The following is a 20,116-nucleotide window of genomic DNA, read 5'->3' as shown; positions in this document are numbered from 1 at the left end:
AGAAGAATGTATGTGACAATTTAGTTGGTACCTTGTTGAATATCAAAGGAAAACTAAGGATACCACGAATGCTCGATTAGACTTATAAGATCTAAATATAAGAAAGGATTTACACCTTATAGAAGTTGGTAACCGATTGGTCAAGCCACACATGAGCTACACGTTGACTAGCAGCGAGCAAGTTGAGTTTTGAAAGTTCCTAAAATCAGTTAAGTTTCTCGATCGATTTGTTTTTAATATATCATGATCTGTGAATGAAAGAGAGGAAAAAATATCAGGTCTCAAAACGCACGATTGTCATGTTTTATTACATCGATTGCTACCTATTGGTATTCGAGCTTTCTTACCGAAAAACGTGTACACTACTATTACCAAACTATGTAGATTTTTCATGACTTATATGCCAGAATGGTAAGAGTAAGTGATTTGGACAGATTGCAAGCAGATATCATAATTATACTTTGTAAGTTAGAAAGAATATTTTCACTTGCATTCTTCAGCGTTATGGTATACCTTGTCGTTCACTTACCATATGAAATCAAGGTTAATGGTTCGATTTCTTACAATTGGATGTATCCCATTGAAAGAAGCCTATACACTTTGAAACAATATGTTCAGAACAAAGCAAGACCCAAGGGCTCTATTGTAGAAGCATATGTGATGAATGAATCAAGCAGCTTTTATTAGTGTTACCTAAGTGGTATTGAGACTCGATTCACTAGAGATGAGCGAAACGATGATACAATTCCAAATGAGTGAAATGATGATACCATTCCATATGACGTGGTGATTGGTGAGTTTGAAATTTTCAAGTAGAAAGTACGACCATTAGGTGTGTCAAGTCTTCAAACTCTATCACAGGAAGAGAAATGCCTCTTCCATTGGTACATCCTCAATAATGTAGAGGAAATATAGGAGTATCGCAAGTAAGCATTTCTTATCTTTGTACTTCTTCAGTATAGTTGTTCAATATTTGTTTATACATTGTTGTTACACAAATTAAACTCATAATAATCCCCATAAGGAAAAATTTGAGGTTAATACGTCGACAAGCTCAAAATGCTACTAATTTATACAAAAGACATCAACGGAGATTGCCTGAATGATTCCAAAATCAGGTATATACTGTGCACACATTTGATAGCTGACATGTATACACTAACGTATTTGCACGTGAATGTATATAATCATTGTCACATGAATTTTAAGTTATAGAATTGCGTGAGATGGTAAATCTATCTCATGATTTCTTCTCACCTGCAATGGGACTATCACTTGACGTTTAGTGTTATAATGGATCATTGCGGGTAGGGTGAGATTTCACACGTTAGAACGAGATTTCTGATGCACTACACAAAACAATAGAGTGATGGTAATTGGTGAAAGCAATGCTAATGAAAGTGGTGACAACAATTTCTACGATGTTTTGGACGAAGTATTACATGTTCAATATATGATGGAAAGAAGTGTTTGGCTATTTAAGTGTCGGTGGTATGACACCGACGTCAAAAAATGTCAAAGGACACATGAAATTAAGGTACAAACTTATCAACACATCTCATTTTATGTTCTCAAGGAATCGGTAAATCTTGCAACACAGGCAGATCAAGTATTTTACCTAGATGACCCAAAAAATGATAGTAATTGAAAAGTTGTCTAAGTGGTCCATAATAAGCGTATATAGGACGTAGCCGAAGTGAACGATGTTAAGAATGAGCAACCGAATGTACTCGAAATCGTTGTCAGCCATCGAGTGGATGAGCACATTCAGGATGACCCTTTGTGCTGGACTGATTTTGTTCCTACAATCGTTGAAAGACTAGTTTTGCGTCATGTCACATATGACTTCATAAACGATGCGGATGAATAATTGTCACATCACAGCGGAACAAGCAACAACGAATGATAGTGACGAACCATATACCCACATATTTATTTAGTTTAATTTCAAATCTGATTATATATTCGTATTTGCTTAATGAATGTTTGTTTTTTATGTCCATGGTACTATGTCGTCATTCTCGAGCGGTTTTAAAGAAATAGATGTGATGTTCCTCGAGTTCATCAAGGATCTAAATAACCCTACGGGAGGGTCGTCATCGGTGGGCAATAATTCGGGTGAGTCTCTTGGTACATTAACTCACAATTATTTGAACTTATTTCTCACATTAACTTGTTGTTTTACTTTATTTAGCAGAAACTACTCAACCATCTCTGACTCCTAGAGACATGCACAGTCTTGACTTCTGAAGTTGGAGCATTATGTTCACGCCAATGGGAGGATGCCGATGTCCATAGCCCCTGAAGCAAAGAAGCCTATTTTGCCACATGTTGTTCAGTTCAGCCTACCGATTGGCGTGTGTGTAAGGAAGATATTTTCTGTCTGCTGCCTTAGGTGGGTAGACGTAGGAAGAGAATACATCAAGATCGTCAAGGGCGATCTACAGGTATGTCCAATACACAATTATGTTTTCATGTGAAACATATTTAAGTTAATTAAGCTAATGTGTTATTTTTATGTAATGTGTAACACTTTTTCGTGCTTGATTTCAACAATCAAGCAATGAATTAAGTTTTTGAGCATCAAAGGCTCACTACTTTTAAAGAGTTCAGGAGCGACTATCATAGACACTTCAAAAAGTACAACGACCTTGAGGAGGCACATGCCAACCCACCGTACATATTGGTGGGACGTATGGAAGATTGACATTTCCTTTGCAATCATTACATGAGTCGTACATTTCAGATAAACAAAGATATCTTTTGAAATGGTTATTTCAATTCAACTTTTAATATATATAAGAAATAAACAATATATTTGTTTTGATGCAGGAGCAATCACAAACCAACAAGGCTACTAGACAGAAGCAGCCTTACAATCATAGTAGAGGGTCAAAGTCATTTTTACAACGACAGCACGAGCTCGCTAAGCAACGAGATGAGCGGACCGATCGTGTGGAGTTATTGCACATTCGAGCTGACACTTTTGTATTGTAGGCCGCAGAGGATATGCATATAAGTTATTCAAGTAATACTTCTCTCCTTATTTGTCCTCTTTATTTGTGACTTACTAACTTAATTTCGAAATATGTTGTAGAATCAAATATTGGAACTCCAGTTCCAGCCTACCCCAGAGGGTTCTTAGTCACTCTCTAGGGACGAGATATGGAAAACTGTGTTGGATAGACGATCGGACTACTCAAAAGGCCTTGGTTGGGGACCTAAGCCCAAGTCTCGCAAGACGGGTAGTGCTAGCAGTGCCTCGATCTCGTGTTCACAATCCATGGTAGAGCTCTAATTTTGGGTCTAGCTTGACAAAGCTAAACAAGCGATTGAAGAACAGAGAAAGACATCAGAGATGTTAGCTTCACAAGTGGAACAAATGCGGAAGCTCATAGAAGACATAAGTTGAGTATAGCAAGAACCACCATGATCCCTATCTTGGGGTATATATACGTTTCCATTATTTTTAAGTTTTTGAAATCACTTTATTTAGGGACGATGTGCATACGTACTAAACTTAGATACTTTTGTATCATTGTAGGTCTCGCGGTGTAGAATAACGTTCGCGGCTCATTAGGAGACATACGTAGTTTTTATGGATTTCTATGTTTTTTTTTTAACATTTACTATTTTTTATAGGTTTATATTATGTAGCTTTTTTAAATTGTTGTTGTTGAATTTGATACTTTATATATTTGTTTACTAATTTATTGTTTATTTTATGTAATTTAATATTACATAAATTGTACTAGAATCGAAAACGAATACTACAATTGAATAAAAAAAATATGAGCAAAGAAAATAAATAAATAAATATATATTTAAACGATTTCATGATGCACCTCATATGTTGGGCATAGGGACTCTATCCTAACGACTCCGGAAAGTGTCAGAACCGACGTGTATGTTTTTCAATCTCATATTTATGAACTACATGTAACTTTAAACTTATTTAATAACATTAGGATTAAATCATACAAAATATCACAAATTTTGTGTAGATTTAAATTTAAGTATGTCCCCAAACTTTGAAATGATTTGAATTTACCTTCTAATTTCAAATTTGTTCCAGAAAGTACCATTTGAATTTTCTTTATACATTTGAATTTTTTCATTAAAACAATTGATTAATAATGCGATTATAGTTAATCATTGGGACGCATACATGACAATATGTGAAACATTATTCACAAGGATGATCACAGATAGAGCGAAAAACTGAGTCGATCGATCAAAACCGACTAAACTGAACATGGTTTTGATTGGGACCAAGGAGGGGTTTGGTCGATGTCGGTTTGAGAAAAGTTTAAACCGATACAATTTTTTAAAACTTTCAAAGGCTTAAACCAACTTAAGCTAACTGATTAACCAATCAATGTCTACTTGTACTCTTTTATGGTCGAAATCGGTTTTAAACATTTATTAAACTGACCTAGTTAGTTTGGTGAGGATTTTGGTGGAAAAACTGACTAGATGCTCACTGCTAATTATTCATGTAAATGGTCATAATAGTTATAACTTTTTTAATGAAATAAATGGTAACAAGGGTCTTCTATATGAATATAAATTATATCACCTGCACTAATTTGTACCCATCAATAATTATGCAAATTTCATTCTTTATTTTAACCCGAAACATAACTTTTTAAACAATTTGAAAATTCCAAAGTATCCTTTTAACAAACTACCAAAATGCAAAAGTGAAATTGTTAAAAATTTACCTTTTTAAGAAAACAAATAGAGAAAGAGATAGTTGATCTCAACCACATTCATTCCCTCCACTTCTCTCTATGGTTGAGTTAAGTTTTACTCGTTCTACCAGAAATCGCTATTTAAGGCAATATACTAGAGCACAATTATATAATTTAGAATTTGCTAAGGTGTATTTGTAGGCTTTTCTTTTTAGAAATATGTAAGTGTATTTAATTAAATCTTTGTGTACGCCATACGGTGGAAGTTAAAAACTCGTTAAAAAATTATAACAATGATGAAAAAACTTAGGTCAAGTACGGGAAATATTACGCAAAACTACTACCCAACCAAAAGGAAAAATGAAGTTGGGTCCTTTTGAGTTCTCCTCTTCCATTCCTTTTTCTTCCAAGTGGTCTTCAAATGAAAGCTGAGTATGGAGGTGGCTTGGTTTGGCCATAATCCTTCTATGGAAGTGATATATATGATCGATGCATTTGGATTTTATTAAACCTCTTTAATAGAGAGTGGGAGATCGGAGTCCTCAGTTGTTGAATATATTATTTTTGTTGGGATCATTGTTAATGTTGCTTGTTAATACCAAATTTTCAAAAAGGCTTTAATGCCTAACTCAATATTAGAATTAAGATGTAGAAAATAAATAACTTCTTCTCAGTTATCTTCTCCTATGTTCGAATCGCTTATCTTCTCAGTCTTTCTGGAAGAGAAATCTCTTATTCCTCCTTGACTTAGTATCTCAAATTATGTCCTCAACCTTGGTTTGAGAATAAGTTGGGGTAAGCCAATGTGGGTTTTTCTGGCATTCTTATGGGTCATGCTTGTCTCAAGTTGGCTCGATCTAGACTGCAACTGTTCTTTTGGGCTAGTGTTTGATTCAAGTGGAATCGAGCGGTTGAACCTATTCTTCTAGGCTCGTTCTTGGCTCTGGTTTGGCCAAGCTAGACTACAACTGTTACTTTAGGCTTAGCCCTAGCCAGGCCAAGCTCGAGAAGGAAGAAAATGGTCGAGCTCATTCCTGCTCTCCATTACTTTGTCCAGAAATTTCCATTTTGCCCTTCCGTCCAAATAATCCCATACTCATTTTCGTCATATTCCTGAAGAGAAAGAATAAATCTACTAATGTTATTGAATCTTTGACATCTCCTTAAGTTTGTTCTTTAGTTCGAAATTATATATATTTTTTTTGTTTGGATCAATCGTGTTTTTCTGTTAACTTTCTTCCTTGATAGGGATTTTTTGGTGTGGTTGATTGTTTAAGGAAAAATAAAGTACCATTGAAGTTTATTTTGAAAAAATACTTTTAATTCTTTGGATCGGGTGCAATATTACTTTATAATATTTTAAAATTGATTAAAACCTATTTAGATTAGAGAAATTAAGTTTAGATCGTCCTATGAAAATTTAATTTTGAGTGGTTAATGGTCAATTTCCTAATTAATTTGAATGAAACACTCCAGGTTAACTTAATTAGCAAACCTCAACTGATGATTTTTTGTTGACCATAGTGACAATTAATTTTCAGGTGTCGTTTTTCTCGTAACTGATGTTGGCCAATCTTCCAACAACTAATTTTGGTTTCCGCCTTCGATGAACTTTCAACTAGTATTTTTTGTCGATCCTCATTGGCCAACTTTTGACAACCTTTTTTTTCATGAAGGTTGTCAGTCATCCTTCGACAACTACTATCGTTAAACTCAAGTATGCTTTCCAGCATTGTCACCAACCAACCTCCGTCAACAGTTTTTCGGTGATTGTTGTCGACCAACTTTCGTTGATCATTTTTTGGTGACTGTTACCACCTAGCTTTCATCAAACGCCGTTTAGAGACCATTGCTAGCCAACTTTTGTCGAATGTTTTGTTGGGACCATTGTCGACCAATTTTTATTAACTGTTTTTCATGACTGTTGTTGGCTAACTTTCATGATCATTTTTCAGCGATCGTTGCTGGTCAACTCTCGTTCATCGTTTTTTTATGATCGTTGTAGGCCAACCTCTGTCAATCATTGTTCGATAGCTATTGTAGGTGAACTTTCATCAATTGCCTATTGGTGGTCATTATCAGCCAACTTTTGTTGATTGTCGTTTGCTGATCGTTATTGGCCAACTTTCTTCGATCGTTTTTCAATGACTATTGTCGATCAACTTTAGTCTACCGTTGCCTATAACTTTAATTGACCGTTTTCAATGATCGATTCCAGCCAAATTTCATCAATCATTTTTTCGCTATTAGTTGTTGACCAATTATCGATGATAATTTTTCGGTGACTGTTGTTGACCAACTTTTGTAGATCATTTTCGGTGACCATTGTCGATCAACTTTTTTTTAACTATTGTTCAGTAACCATTGTTAGCCAACTTTCATTGATTGTTTTTTGGTGACCGTTGTCAGCTTACTTTCGTCAACCATTTTAATGACCATAACCAACCAACTGCCAACAATCATTTTTCGAGGACCATCGTCGACTAACTTCCAATGACCGTTGTTGCCAATCGTTGGTTATCGCTTTACTCTGATTGTCGACAGCCACCTCCAATCATCATCCTCGATGATCATTAGCCAACTCTCCTATCAAAACCTGGACAGACATTATTTTATTATAATTTGAAATTATAAATGCACTTTTAGTATATAATAATTCAAACAAATTCTTACCTAAAAACACTTTTGAAACAAAGTTTCCAAACACATATGAATTTTTGTTTTAAGGAGGTATTTTAAGAAAAAATGTTTAAATGAAAATGCATTTTCGAACAATATTTTTTTTAAGTAACCAAATAGGTCCTTCTAATCAAATAGTAGTTTTGAACGGTTTATCAAATATCAATGATAATATTGTAACTTTGAAGTGAATATAGATATCTTTTAGGAAAAAAGAACAATGATGAGAGAATATAGGCAACGACTTAGCCAAAATAAAATAATAAATAGGTAAAAAATATTTTTGGTCTCTAAGTTGTGGTAGTAGTTTCTTGGTACAAGGTTTCATGATATCACTATTTCACTCTTGAGATTTGAGTTTGATTCAAATTGATTTTTAGGTTTCTAAGTTTTAATACTTGTAATCTCTCATATTTTCATTAATATAAAAAACTTTAAAAACAATGCAAAGAACAATATAATAATAAATAGAAGGTAGAGATAACTATTGAACTCAATTGTAATGTCTTGTATAAAGTCACCTTACAACCCTCTCTATAGAACATGGTGGAATATACGTTACAAGGTAAAAATAAATGATGGAGGATACATAATCAAAATCAAGAGAGGTGCCTGAGATTTGTTAACTACGAAGGTTATGAATTTGTTGTAACATATACAAGTTACGGATATCTACGATGTTGCATATATAATAACTTTTAGTATATTAGTTGATTTGTCTAATTCATTCAAAATAAACGAAGAAGTTAATTTTTAAAATTAGTTTCAATAATGATGAAAAACTAGTATAATTCTTTTTAATTTTTTTTAAAATTAATAAACAAAAAGTTAAAAGATTAAAAAGTAAGTATTTAATAAAAATCAAAATTAAAAATATAAATAATTTAAAACATACAACGGATACTATCCATATTTCATGGAATAAACACATTTGACATTTTAAGTACTCTATCTATACAAAGATTATTATGAGACATTATACCATCTTTTTACTAATGAGTTTTTAATGTCCGGTAAAAGCAAGGATGTGATTTTCAAAAGTCAATAAAAAAAGTAAATCAAATATATAAAACATGAGCAACCCTTTTCAAAATAACAATAATAATTTAATAGCATAAGATAAACTAAAGTATACATTTATAAGAAAGGAGGATCGACTATTATTTATTAAAAAACTATTTAGTAATACTATGAATATTTTTAAAAAATGTCAACATGAGTTTGTCAATAGTTTAGTTTTGCACCAACCCAATTTTTTATGAGATTCAAATCTTCATTCAACTAAAAGTTATGTTATTACTAATAAAATCAAACAGATCAATTCTATTTTCGAGTAAATTTTAAAAAAAGCAATCAAAGAAGGTAGAACACTCAAAGTTAGGATTGAATTTCACTTGTATTGAACAAGTCCAACTAGATGGAATCTTTTGCTTGTCTAGTGAAAAAAGGGCATGTGCGCTACTTTCACCATTAATTTAGAATTAGTTATAGAAAATATACTTAAATTTGTATTTTTGTTAAACTCCTAAACTTTATTTGCATACCGATGACAAGGTTTGGACTTAGGAGAAAGGGGTTAATTGGAGTTAAAGTTCAAATTAATGTGTTTTATCTTAACTTCGGCTACCCCTAACTAAATGCAAACCACACTACAAGAAGAAGGGATGGGAGTATGTCGATGCAGAGATGCGTTATTAGAAGCCAGGAATGCATCGAAAGAGACTACGTCGATGTAGAAACGGATGTCGACAAGAATGTCGTGAGAGGCTCTCCTGATGCGCTAACGGGCCGGCGTCGACAAAGGGTGACTACCGATGCCATGTTCGTTGATATGGTCAACACGTAGAAATTGGGGAATTGCCGACGTCTGGGAGAGGCATCACCAAATGGTTATTGCCGACGTCGTCAAGTATGTTGGCGTACTTGAACCACTGACAAAATGTCGACAAACCTTCTACTAACATCACATCGTCAGTATCGTTAGAACGCCCAATTGCAACGCATAATAATATTTTTTTTAAAATTTTCTTTTATTTAATTTTAATTTTTTTTTGTAAATTGAAATTGAATTCGACTTAAATTCATTCAAATAATAAAAACAATAAACGTAAATATAATGAAATATCAAATGAAATTTATATTAAAAATAATTTAAAAAAATACACCTTCGTAGTTCTGAAATTACATACATAATGAAAACGAAAAGCTTAAACTAAAAACAGAAAACTAAACACGTAATCTACGTCGGTGTCCCATGAAAGTTTCGTACGCCTTCGAACCTACAATGACACGAAATTATGTTTAAATATCTATCACCAATAATATGTAATTAAAGAACGTAAAAGTTGAAAATTACATACCAATGAAATCAAGGTTCTCTTAAACCTCGGGAGAGGCTTCAATCATTTTTCTCATTTCTTCCATTTGTGGAGCTTGTTCTTCTATCAAGCGAATACTATCTTCGTGCTTTCTGTTACTCTCTTCTTCTACAACCTCAAGGCGAATTTTTAGCTCATTAACCTCAATGACATGGGTGAGCTCTCACTCGACAACTGTAGAAGATGAACTGGCAGCAACATTTTGAAACTTGGGTTTGGGGCCCCAACCAAGACATTTTGAGTAGCTCGATCGCCTACCCAAAATGGTCTCGCATATCTCGTTCCCAGAGAGTGGTTGAGAACCCTCTAGGGTAGGCTGGGACTAAAGTTCCAGCATTTGATTCTGCAAATAAATTATTTTATTAATTAAGTAAAATGTGTAAATCAATTGTTGTGTAAAACAAGACAAATGATAACTTATAAACTTACATGCGCTTCCGCAACCGCCTACGAAATGAACAGGCACCTTAGAGTGTGTGTTTCTCTAAATAACTCCACACAGTCGATCAGATAATCCTGCTATTTAGCGAGCTCGTGTTGTCGTTGTAGAAACAACTGGACACCGATGTTATGGTTGAGAACATTAAAAGTACTAAATCACTTGAAATTGTCGAGTGAATCAGTGGTCGTAGAGGAAGTGCCAATCTTTATCCCGATTGCTCAATTTGGGGGGTGGGTTGGCTCGAACCTGTTCAGGATCATCAAACTTCTTGAAATGGCGGTGGTTCTGTCCTCTGAACTCCTTATACATGCTGAGTATTTGATGCTCAACAAACCGAGTAAGTGCTAGATCAGTGAAATCCAGCACGAACCATTGCTGTAAAAGAAAAGTACATACGAATTAGAATTGAGTATATGTATATATGTATAGGTAACATATACGTATCACTGATTTTAAAAACTTACCTATAAACTGCCTTTAAAGAGCTCGTTGTACTCTAGTGTCACATCAACTCACTTAAGAAAGTGAACTAGAAAAGTATCTCACGTTAACACGCCGATGATATTGCTAAAGCGAACAATGTGTGACAAGATTGGTTTGTCATGGCCTGGAGCAATAGATAAGGGGATCTTCCCATTCTGTGCAACATATCTCTCTAGTTTAGGTTCCTGGAGTGTTGTCGTCTAATGGGAGTGGGAGCAGCAGATTGAAAGGCATCTAGAAAAACAGAATAATTTCATAAACATAACAAAAAGACTTGTGCATAAATAATTGCTTATGTAATGATGATTAACCAGATGTATCGCCAACCGATGACGTGCCTAAAATTATATTGAACTCCTTGACATTAAAGTCGAATAGACCATTGTTCTCATCGAAACCAGAGGAGAATTGAGACATAGTACCTATGAACATATAAACCATAATTAATTAAACATATGAGAGTACGTGAAACTGAATATGTAAAAAATTGAAAAAATATGAATACGTGATTCGTTAGTTATTTTCTTTGACATTGCTTGATCCGCTTTGAACGGATAATTGTTCATCATCATTGTTTATAAAGTCGTGATCGTCATGACGCACAATCAATCTTTCCACTATTTTAGGATCACTGTCGACTCTGTATAAGGTATCGTCCTCAATGTGATCCGCAACACGATTATCGAATTTTTTTTTGGTACATTAAGTTGTTGATGCTCAACCTCATCCACTTCGAATACGTCCTATATACTTTTATTTTGGACCACCTGAATAACCTTCCAATTGACACCATTTTTTGGGTTGTCGATGTAAAAAACTTGATGTGCCTGGATTGCGAGAATGACTGATTCTTTAGAAAACAAAAAACAGGATGTGTTGATAGATTTGTACCCTAATTCCACGTATGTTCTATGATTTTTGTTCTTGTCCGTGTCAAACCATCGCTTCCATTCGCACTGCTTTCACTGACTATCATGACTCCACTATTTTGTGTTGTGCATTGGAAATGACAATCTATCGTGTGAAATTGTACCCCCCATGATGCATCCAATGTAGGATTGAACATCAAGTGAAGGTCCCATCACAAGTGAGAAGAAATCATGCGAAAGGTCATCCCTCTCATGCGTTTTGATGACCTGAAATTGTTTTGTTAACAACTATGTATCTCTGTGAAATAAGCCTAGAAAAAATCTAAATAAATTTATGTACTCCATATACATACCTGATCTCTTAACCAATCAGGAAATACTCATTAATGTCTTTTGAATAAGTCGACAATGTTGCTTGCATGACGACGTATCAGCCTCAAGTGTTTCTTAAAGTTTATTGTTGTGAGTTTGTGACGATTAGAACTTAAGAAAATATAAAGACGTGAAGTATTTAGAGTTGGACGTACGTACTTGTGGTACTCAGCAATTTCATCTACATTGTTCAAGATGTACTAATGGATATGACACTCCTCTTCTTGTGATAGATATCTTGAACTTGTCACGCCTAAGGGTCATACCTTTTGCATAAACTCTTCAAACTCAACAACTATGTCGTCCTTGGGAATGCTATCATCATTTTCTTCATCCCAAGAAAACCGAGTTTCAATCCTACTTAATTATCTCAAACAGAAGGTACTTGATTCATTCATGACATATGCTTCGATAATAGATCCTTTGGAACGTGCTTTGTTCCGGACGTATTGCTTTAGCGTACGTAAGCTTCTCTCAATGGGATACATCCAACTGTAATTAGCCGGACTAGTGAGCTTTGCTTCATACTGTTAGTGAACAACAAAATGTATCATTATGTTGAAAAAAGCAGGTGGAAATGTTCTTTCTAGTTTGCAAAATATGATAATGATATATGCTTGCAACCGGTCCAAATCACTTACTCTTATTGTCTTCGTGCACAGGTTGTAGAAAAGACTACAAAGCTCAGTAACAACGGTGTACACATTTTCGGTAAGTGTGCATGAATACCATTATGTGGAAGTTGATGAAGCAGAACGTGACAGTCATGAGTCTTAAGACCTTATATTTTCCTATCTCTCTCATTCACACATTGTGAAATACTAGAAACAAACCCATCGGAAAACTTAACTGATTTCAGGAAGTGAAAAAACGCAACTCGTTTGCTGCTAGTCAACGTGTAACTTGCATGTGGCTTGACCAATCTGTTACCGACTTCTATTAAGTGTAAATCTTCCAACCGAGCATGAGTAGTATCCTTTGTTTTCCCTTCAATGTTCCACTGTGTACCTACCAAGTTGTCACAAATGTTCTTTTTAATATGCATTACATTCAATTTATGACGTATTAGTAGACTTGGCTAGTAATGCAGATCGAAGAAGATATTTCTTTTCGTCCAGTTTAGAGGTCTATTTCTTTTTTTATTTTTCAGTGATGAATGTTTACTTGTTCCAAGATATCATGCCCATTTAGAACAACCGGAGGAGGCCTATGTTTTACACTTCCATTATGTAACTTACTTCTATGCGAAACATGTTTATTGGGAAGATAACGCCAGTGTCCCATGAAAGCTATTTTGTCTCTTATCCCAAACGACCATTTATCTCCCATGCAGATGGGACATGGCTGATACCATTTCGTACTTTATCCAGATAAGTCACCATATGTCGAAAAGTCATTAATAGTTCATAACAAAGTAGCGTACAATTGAAAAATTGACCGATAAGGGAATCGTATATACGAACACCAAGACTCTATAATTGTTTTAGTTCCTCAATCAATGGTTGGAGGTAAACACAATTTGCCTACCGGGAGATCTTAGACTGGGTATTAGCAATAACATGATGAAGTTGGACTCCTTCATGCATTTACAAGGTGACAAATTGTAAGAAATTAACACCACAAGCCACATACTGTAAACGGTGCACATATTCCCAAAAAGATTGAACCCATTAGAAGCTAAACCTAAATGAACGTTCCATGGATCTAAAGCGAACTCAGGAAATTCATAATCAAAATGTTTCCATCCCTCCGCATCAGTTGGATGTCTCAACACGTCGTCCGTTTCAACTTGTTCTTGATGCCATCTTATTTTCAACGAGTCCTCTTGGATACAAATAATCTCAATAATCTCGGTATCTATGGAAAGTGTCGCAATACCTTGTGTGAGATTTTTTCCTCTGATATGACTAGCCTTGTACCGAACTCACCACAAGTTGGACAATGTACCAAATCAATGAACTCCTTCCAATACAGCATACAATCGTACTACATGCATGAATAGTATCATATCCCAAGCCCAACTCATGTAGGTTTCATTTTGCTTCATAGAAAGAACTAGCATAGTAGTACTATACATTGGAAATACATGTTTTAACAGTTGTTATAACATGTAGAATGATTTTTTACTCCAACAGTTAAGAATCTTGACGTGCATCAGCATAACTAAAAAGTTGATGGATGAAAATTTCAAACACTCGGGGTATAGCTCACGACGAGCTTGGTTTAATAACTCCTCATATATATTTGTCGTCTCCTTTTTAACATCACTATTGAACGACATGTCATTCTCCAAATCTTCTTCCTCCGCTGTTTCATTCTCCAAACCTTGTAAATCATGCAGGATTCCCAACATTTCATTATCTTTAGAAAACAGATTACTACTAGTTCCATTAATATGAAAGAGGTCATTGCTAGTTCCTTCATGGAAAGGGTCACTACTAGTTCTTTCATCAAATCTTTCTATACTTCTATACAAGTTAATTGGCTCTCCATGATACACCCATTCTGTGTAGGAGGGACACATTTCAATGGTTAATAAATGTCTCTCCACACCCTCTAATGAGTCCCAATTAGAGTTCATACATCTTTCGCATGGACACCTTATTCGTCCGTACTCATCGACGTGATACTTCGCAAAGTCTAAGAATTTGAAAAGTTCCTCTTTATATTCAATTGATAACTTATTCCTAACATTCATCAAACTCTTGTCCATCGTTAAATACCTAGAACATAAATACGTGTAATTATCTTGCACTAAGAGCAACCATAATTTTAACTAAATAAACACACTCATACTTCTAACAAACAACTCATGTTCACAAATAATAAACTACATGCTACCATAACTACAAGATAGTCACATCACATCAATAAAAAGTTTCAAATTCTTCAATTTCATCAATATCATACATTTAAAAATTTCATCAATATCAGTATTTCAATAATAATCACTCCCTAACATTTTACAATTGGTAAAATTTCATTCATACGTAGAATTATTTTCTTAAACAATTAAATATGCATTATAGCTAAAAAAACTCTAACAATTTCAATTTACAATTTAAATTACAAAGATATTTACTTATTCAATCTACTAAATTTTATACATTCTACAATATATATTATTCCCTAACATACACATACAATATACATTATTCCATAACGTATACATGCAAAATTTATACAATATACAATATACAATTTATACATACAATCTAATATATATTTTAGAAATAAAAAAATAATAAAATAATACACTATTTTTATTTGTAGAGACGATGAACGAAATAGACGATGACACGAGGATAGTGGGCGGTGGTTGGCGACGATGGCAAACACGGAAGCACGAATGGCGGCGAGCTCTCCGATCCTCACCTCACTTCTCCTCTCTTTCTTTCTCTTCTGCCTTTTCTCTTTTCTTCTTCGTGTGCGTTTGTGTTCTGTAAATGCAGAACTAAATTGAGAGGAGATCTCTCAATGCAGCTCGAAAACGTCGGGAGTACCCCTAACTCGTGACGACATCACTTATGGTGTCGTTGGTTCGTAACGAACTTTCGACACATTCACTTATGGCGTCTTGAGAATCCTGTCAAAAAGCAGCCAAAACATCACACATCTCGCGAAGTTACCTACCCCACGTTGGCAGAGGGCAACCTTTCACGACGCCATATAATTTGGCGCCGTAATATGGTTGTCAGAATATTTCAAATGTTTAACCTTTGCCAACGCGGTTAAAGCAATGTTGGCAAAAGCTCGACATCTCACGACGCATTCCATGCAACGTCGGTAGTTATGGGGGAAATGGCGACGCGTACATGCATGACATCGTGAAAAGTCTATAGTATTATTTAAATTAAACGTTTTTGCGATGTCTTCTCGATAGGCATTGTGGAAACCTCACCCTCTGTTGACGTTTATTGTGCGACGACTTCGTACCTCCCTACTATCTACAGCTTCTTCACGACGTCGCAAATAGGTTCTTCTTATGATATCACTTTGCCCTACGCCTCTTTCTACGTCGGTAGACCTTCGATTTTTTGTACTGCCAAGGCCCACATCTTGACAGGATAAGTTGTATAATTATGATAAACTGACTTTACCTAGCTCCAACCCTTCTATAAAACTTAAATCCTATGCTCAAAATTTCTTACTTTATCTGGACAATATTCTTTCCTCTTTATCTCCAGTACGAGAGTTTGTGTGGCGAGTACTACATCAATGTGTAAGTTTTCTACCTTAATTTGGAAGCCACATTCTTCTTCTTTCAAATACTTCTAGTGTTACGTTGAAAGTTACGTTTTCTTTGTCTAAAATGTTGACATCGACGATATATTAATGTACGCACACTACTGTTAGTTCTTTAACGGAAATCATTAATACCTTATTTAAAAATATCCATAAATTTTCAATATTTTCATTTATAATCTTTGACACTTAATTTTCTTTTTTTAAAAAGTGATAACTTTCAAAAGTTGCATTAATATCCCTAACAAATTTTAAATAATAGTAATTTTTTTTGTGATTAATATATGGACGAAAGTCAATTATATTTACACTTTATAAATGTCATCTCTCTTCCATTTTCTCCATCTATTTTGCCTCAATCTATGGCCTAAAATTTCTCTATTTTTCATTTTTCTCTCACTTTTTTTCAAATATTTTTAATTTCCTTCTTTCGTTATCTAATCTTTTAAACTTCTTCTATCACTTTAACTTTTTCCTCATTTATTATTAAATATTAGAATTTAAAATAAACATCAGGAGTTTTTCATTTTTTAGTGAAAATATAAGAAATCCCTGAACCTAAATTAATTATTTTGTTTGAAGTTATATCAAATTTAAAATGAACAAATTTAAAAACATCTCACAGGAACACTATCAAGTGTTACAAATTTAAAAAATATATCATTTTTTATTATGCGTAACATTTTTAATTCATCATAATAAATAGACTAGTTTACATTGAAAAGTAGATCATCCAATTTTTTTTATTGCCACATATTTGACAACATACGTATTGTTTCCACATCTAATTATTTTGAAAATTATGTCTCAAATTCTCACAATATTAAATATATAAAATCTTTTGTAAATTGGTTTCGGTTTTATTATATATTTTATGAAAATATAAAGGTTGTCTAACACACGAAAAAACCCGTTGCATATGATGTCACATCATTTTTAGAAACATCACAGATGAATGCAGAAAATTGAAGACCAGTACAGAATACAAAGTTTGGTAGCCATATCAATGTAATATCACCTACATTAGAGGAGTAGTGTGCTTGTGGAAAGATATATGCACTAATATAAAGTTAAGCAATTACATCGTCAAACTTATATGTAAATAAACGACAACTACATTGACACAAAAATAGCTCAACCTAAAGAAGTGTGAGACTATCTCTCAATGAAACTTAAAATCTCCTTAAGTATGAGATTCAATTCCCTCACATAAATAAAGTATGTTAAATAAACAACAATTCTCTCTATCTCCTCAATGAAAAAAGTATGTTGAGATTCCCTCACCTTTAACATACTTTTAGGCTTCCACAAGTGTAAGGATATTACTGAATGAATACTTACACTACAAGAGACGGGGTAGTCCCGACGCACAAATACGTCGGCAAAAATGCAAAGTACGTCGGGAAAGGATATCCCGACGTACAAAACGGCGTCGGGAAGAACGTCGGGAGAAATGCGTCGCGAGAGGCTTTCCCGACGCCGAGTTGGTACGGCGTCAGGAAAGGTTTTCCCGACGTCGGGAGATGCGTCGGCATCGACGGCGTCGGGAAAACCTTATTCCCGACGCTGTCTATGCCGACGCATCTCCCGGCGTCGGGAAAACCTGATTTCCGACGTTTTTTTCCCGACGTAATGAACGTCGGGAAATCTTTTTTATATATTTTTTTAAATATTTTATTTTTACTTTTTTTCTTATAATATTTTGCTCAAACATTCACAATGATGTTCGGATTGCTCAAAAAAATTTCGAGACGTTTTGAATTAAATTAAAATAAATTAATAAATATACAAACACAAATTAAAAAAATAGAATTAAAATTAATAATACGAATAAGTTGACTACAACAAAATATAGTTCTCAATATAGAAAAACCATAAACATAATGAAAAATCTCCCAACGAGGTGCGTATGCGCGTCATTCTACACCTTCGGTCCTAAAAATGGTATAAAAATAACTAAGTTTAATACATAATCATATATTGCAAAAACTTAAGAATAACAGAGACATATACGACGTACCGCAGAGCTAGGGATCATATGGTGGTCCCTGTTGTGCACGAGTTAGGTCTTCAATCATCTTTTTCATAGCTTCCACTTGTGAAGCTAATGCTTGGTGATTTCTATCTTGTACTTCAATCCGTTCCAAAGCTTCATGAAGTTTAGCTTGTAATTCAATCTCTTTTTGTGTGGACTGCGAACAAGATGTCGACAACTGCCTGCACTTGCCGTTCTGCGGGCCTTCGGCTTGGGTCCCCAACCAAGGCCTTTTGAGTAGCCTGGTCGTCTACCCAACACCTGATCGCATATCTCATCCTCAGAGAGTGGCTGACTACCCTCTGGGGTAGGCTGGGATTGGAGTTCCAGCATTTGATTCTGCAACAAATTTAAAAATTATGTTAGGTAACGCGCAAAAATATATAATAAAAGTGGATAATTAATAAGGGTATAACTTACATGCGCATCCTCGGTGGCCTGCGACACGAATATCCCAGCTCGAACGTGTGTTTCCCGAAACAATTCCACACAATCGACCGGCTGCCCTCTTCTTTCAGTGAGCTTATACTGTCGTTGTAGAAACGACTTGGACCCGCTACTATGATTGTAAGGCTGCTTCTGTCTAGCAGCCTTGTTTGTCCGTGATTGCTCCTGCATTAAAACAATTATATTGTTTATTTCTTATACATATTAAAACTTGTTATCATAATTAATCATGACAAATACCTGGAATGCACGACTGATATAATGGTCGCAGAGGAAGTGCCAATCCTCATCACGTCCAACCAATGCGTTTGGTGGGTTGGCACGAGCCTCTTCCGGGTCGCAGTACTTTTTGAAATGTCTATGACAGTCGGCCCGGAACTCTTTAAAGGTCGTGAGCATCTGATGCTCAACAAACCTGTTCATTGCTTGATCATTGAAATCAAGCACAAACAATCGCTGCACATTACAAACATAACACATTAGATTGGTTAAAGTTAGATATGTTTCAAATGAAATCATATATAAATGTGTAGTGCATTTAATTACTTGGAGGTCGCCCTTGACGACCTCAATGTATTCTCTCCCAACGTCTGCCCACTTAAGACAGCGGACGGGAAATGTCTTTCGCACGCACACGCCTATCGCCTGGCTGAAGCGAATGACGTGTGGAGAAATAGGCTTCTCCGCTCCAGGGGCAATCGTCATCGGAATGCGCCCATTTATTGCAATGTGGCGCTCTAACTCCAAGAGTCGAGACTGCGCACGTCTCCTAGGAGTCGGAGTCGTTTGTTGAGAAGAAGACCCTGCTCAATAAATAGACACTAACATATAAAGTTAGAAACCCCTACATGAAATATTTGTAAGTTAAAAATGAAGAAAATTCTTAGACTCACCCGTATTGTCGCCCACAGATGACGATCCTCCCACAATGTTATTTAAATCCTCCTCAAATTGGAGGAACATATCGTCCGTCTCCATAAAATTTGATCGTCGATATGACATAATGACTATATGGACATATAGAAAATAAACATTCAAAAACCAAATATCTTCGCATCCTACAAACCCCTCCAAACTACAGAGGCTACCATAACTGCAGGATAGCCAACACAACCTAATTATTAACAACAAAATACTTCAAGCTATCCTAACTACCACCCCTTGAAACCAGCAAATTCAAAACAAAAAAGGCTACCATAACTGCAGGATAGCCATCCCAAATCAACAATAAAAATATTGAACACAAACAGGCTATCATAACTGCAGGATAGCCAAAACAAATCTTAAAACACATATTACAATTTTCAATTCAACTATAAATTCCCCTCCCCACCCCCCCCCAATTTCAATTTTCAATTTAACTTAAACCCCCTCCCTCCAATTCAATTTTAAATTCAACTATACATCCCCCCTTACTTAATTTAACTATTAACCCCCCCCCTCCCCTCCAATTTCAATTTTCAATTTTCAAT

General features: G+C 34.9%; 1 protein-coding gene across 1 annotated transcript; it reads right to left on the bottom strand.

Moving 5' to 3' along the window:
- Positions 1-18,194: 18,194 nt before the first annotated feature.
- LOC127150552 (uncharacterized) lies at positions 18,195-19,116 on the bottom strand. Its single transcript, XM_051088419.1, has 3 exons — positions 18,885-19,116; positions 18,618-18,809; positions 18,195-18,536 (listed from the first exon to the last, which is right to left on the bottom strand). Exons 1-3 carry the CDS (start codon positions 19,065-19,067, stop codon positions 18,267-18,269), a joined length of 645 nt encoding a protein of 214 aa, XP_050944376.1. The 5' UTR covers positions 19,068-19,116; the 3' UTR covers positions 18,195-18,266.
- Positions 19,117-20,116: the final 1,000 nt, after the last annotated feature.

The sequence above is a fragment of the Cucumis melo genome, chromosome 8 (assembly GCF_025177605.1).
Source record: "Cucumis melo cultivar AY chromosome 8, USDA_Cmelo_AY_1.0, whole genome shotgun sequence".
Classification (NCBI taxonomy): Eukaryota; Viridiplantae; Streptophyta; class Magnoliopsida; order Cucurbitales; family Cucurbitaceae; genus Cucumis; species Cucumis melo.
Note: the sequence above shows the minus strand (reverse complement) of the source record. Positions and strands in the feature narration are given on the sequence as shown.

What these genes read in the sequence shown, in the direction of transcription:
- LOC127150552 (XM_051088419.1), bottom strand. Translation starts at nt 19,067, where the DNA reads ATGAACAGGTTTGTTGAGCATCAGATGCTCACGACCTTTAAAGAGTTC. An exon ending in ATATCAGTCGTGCATTCCAG is followed by an intron (nt 18,810 to 18,884) that starts GTATTTGTCATG and finishes GTTTTAATGCAG; the next exon opens with GAGCAATCACGGACAAACAA. An exon ending in AGGCCACCGAGGATGCGCAT is followed by an intron (nt 18,537 to 18,617) that starts GTAAGTTATACC and finishes AATTTGTTGCAG; the next exon opens with AATCAAATGCTGGAACTCCA.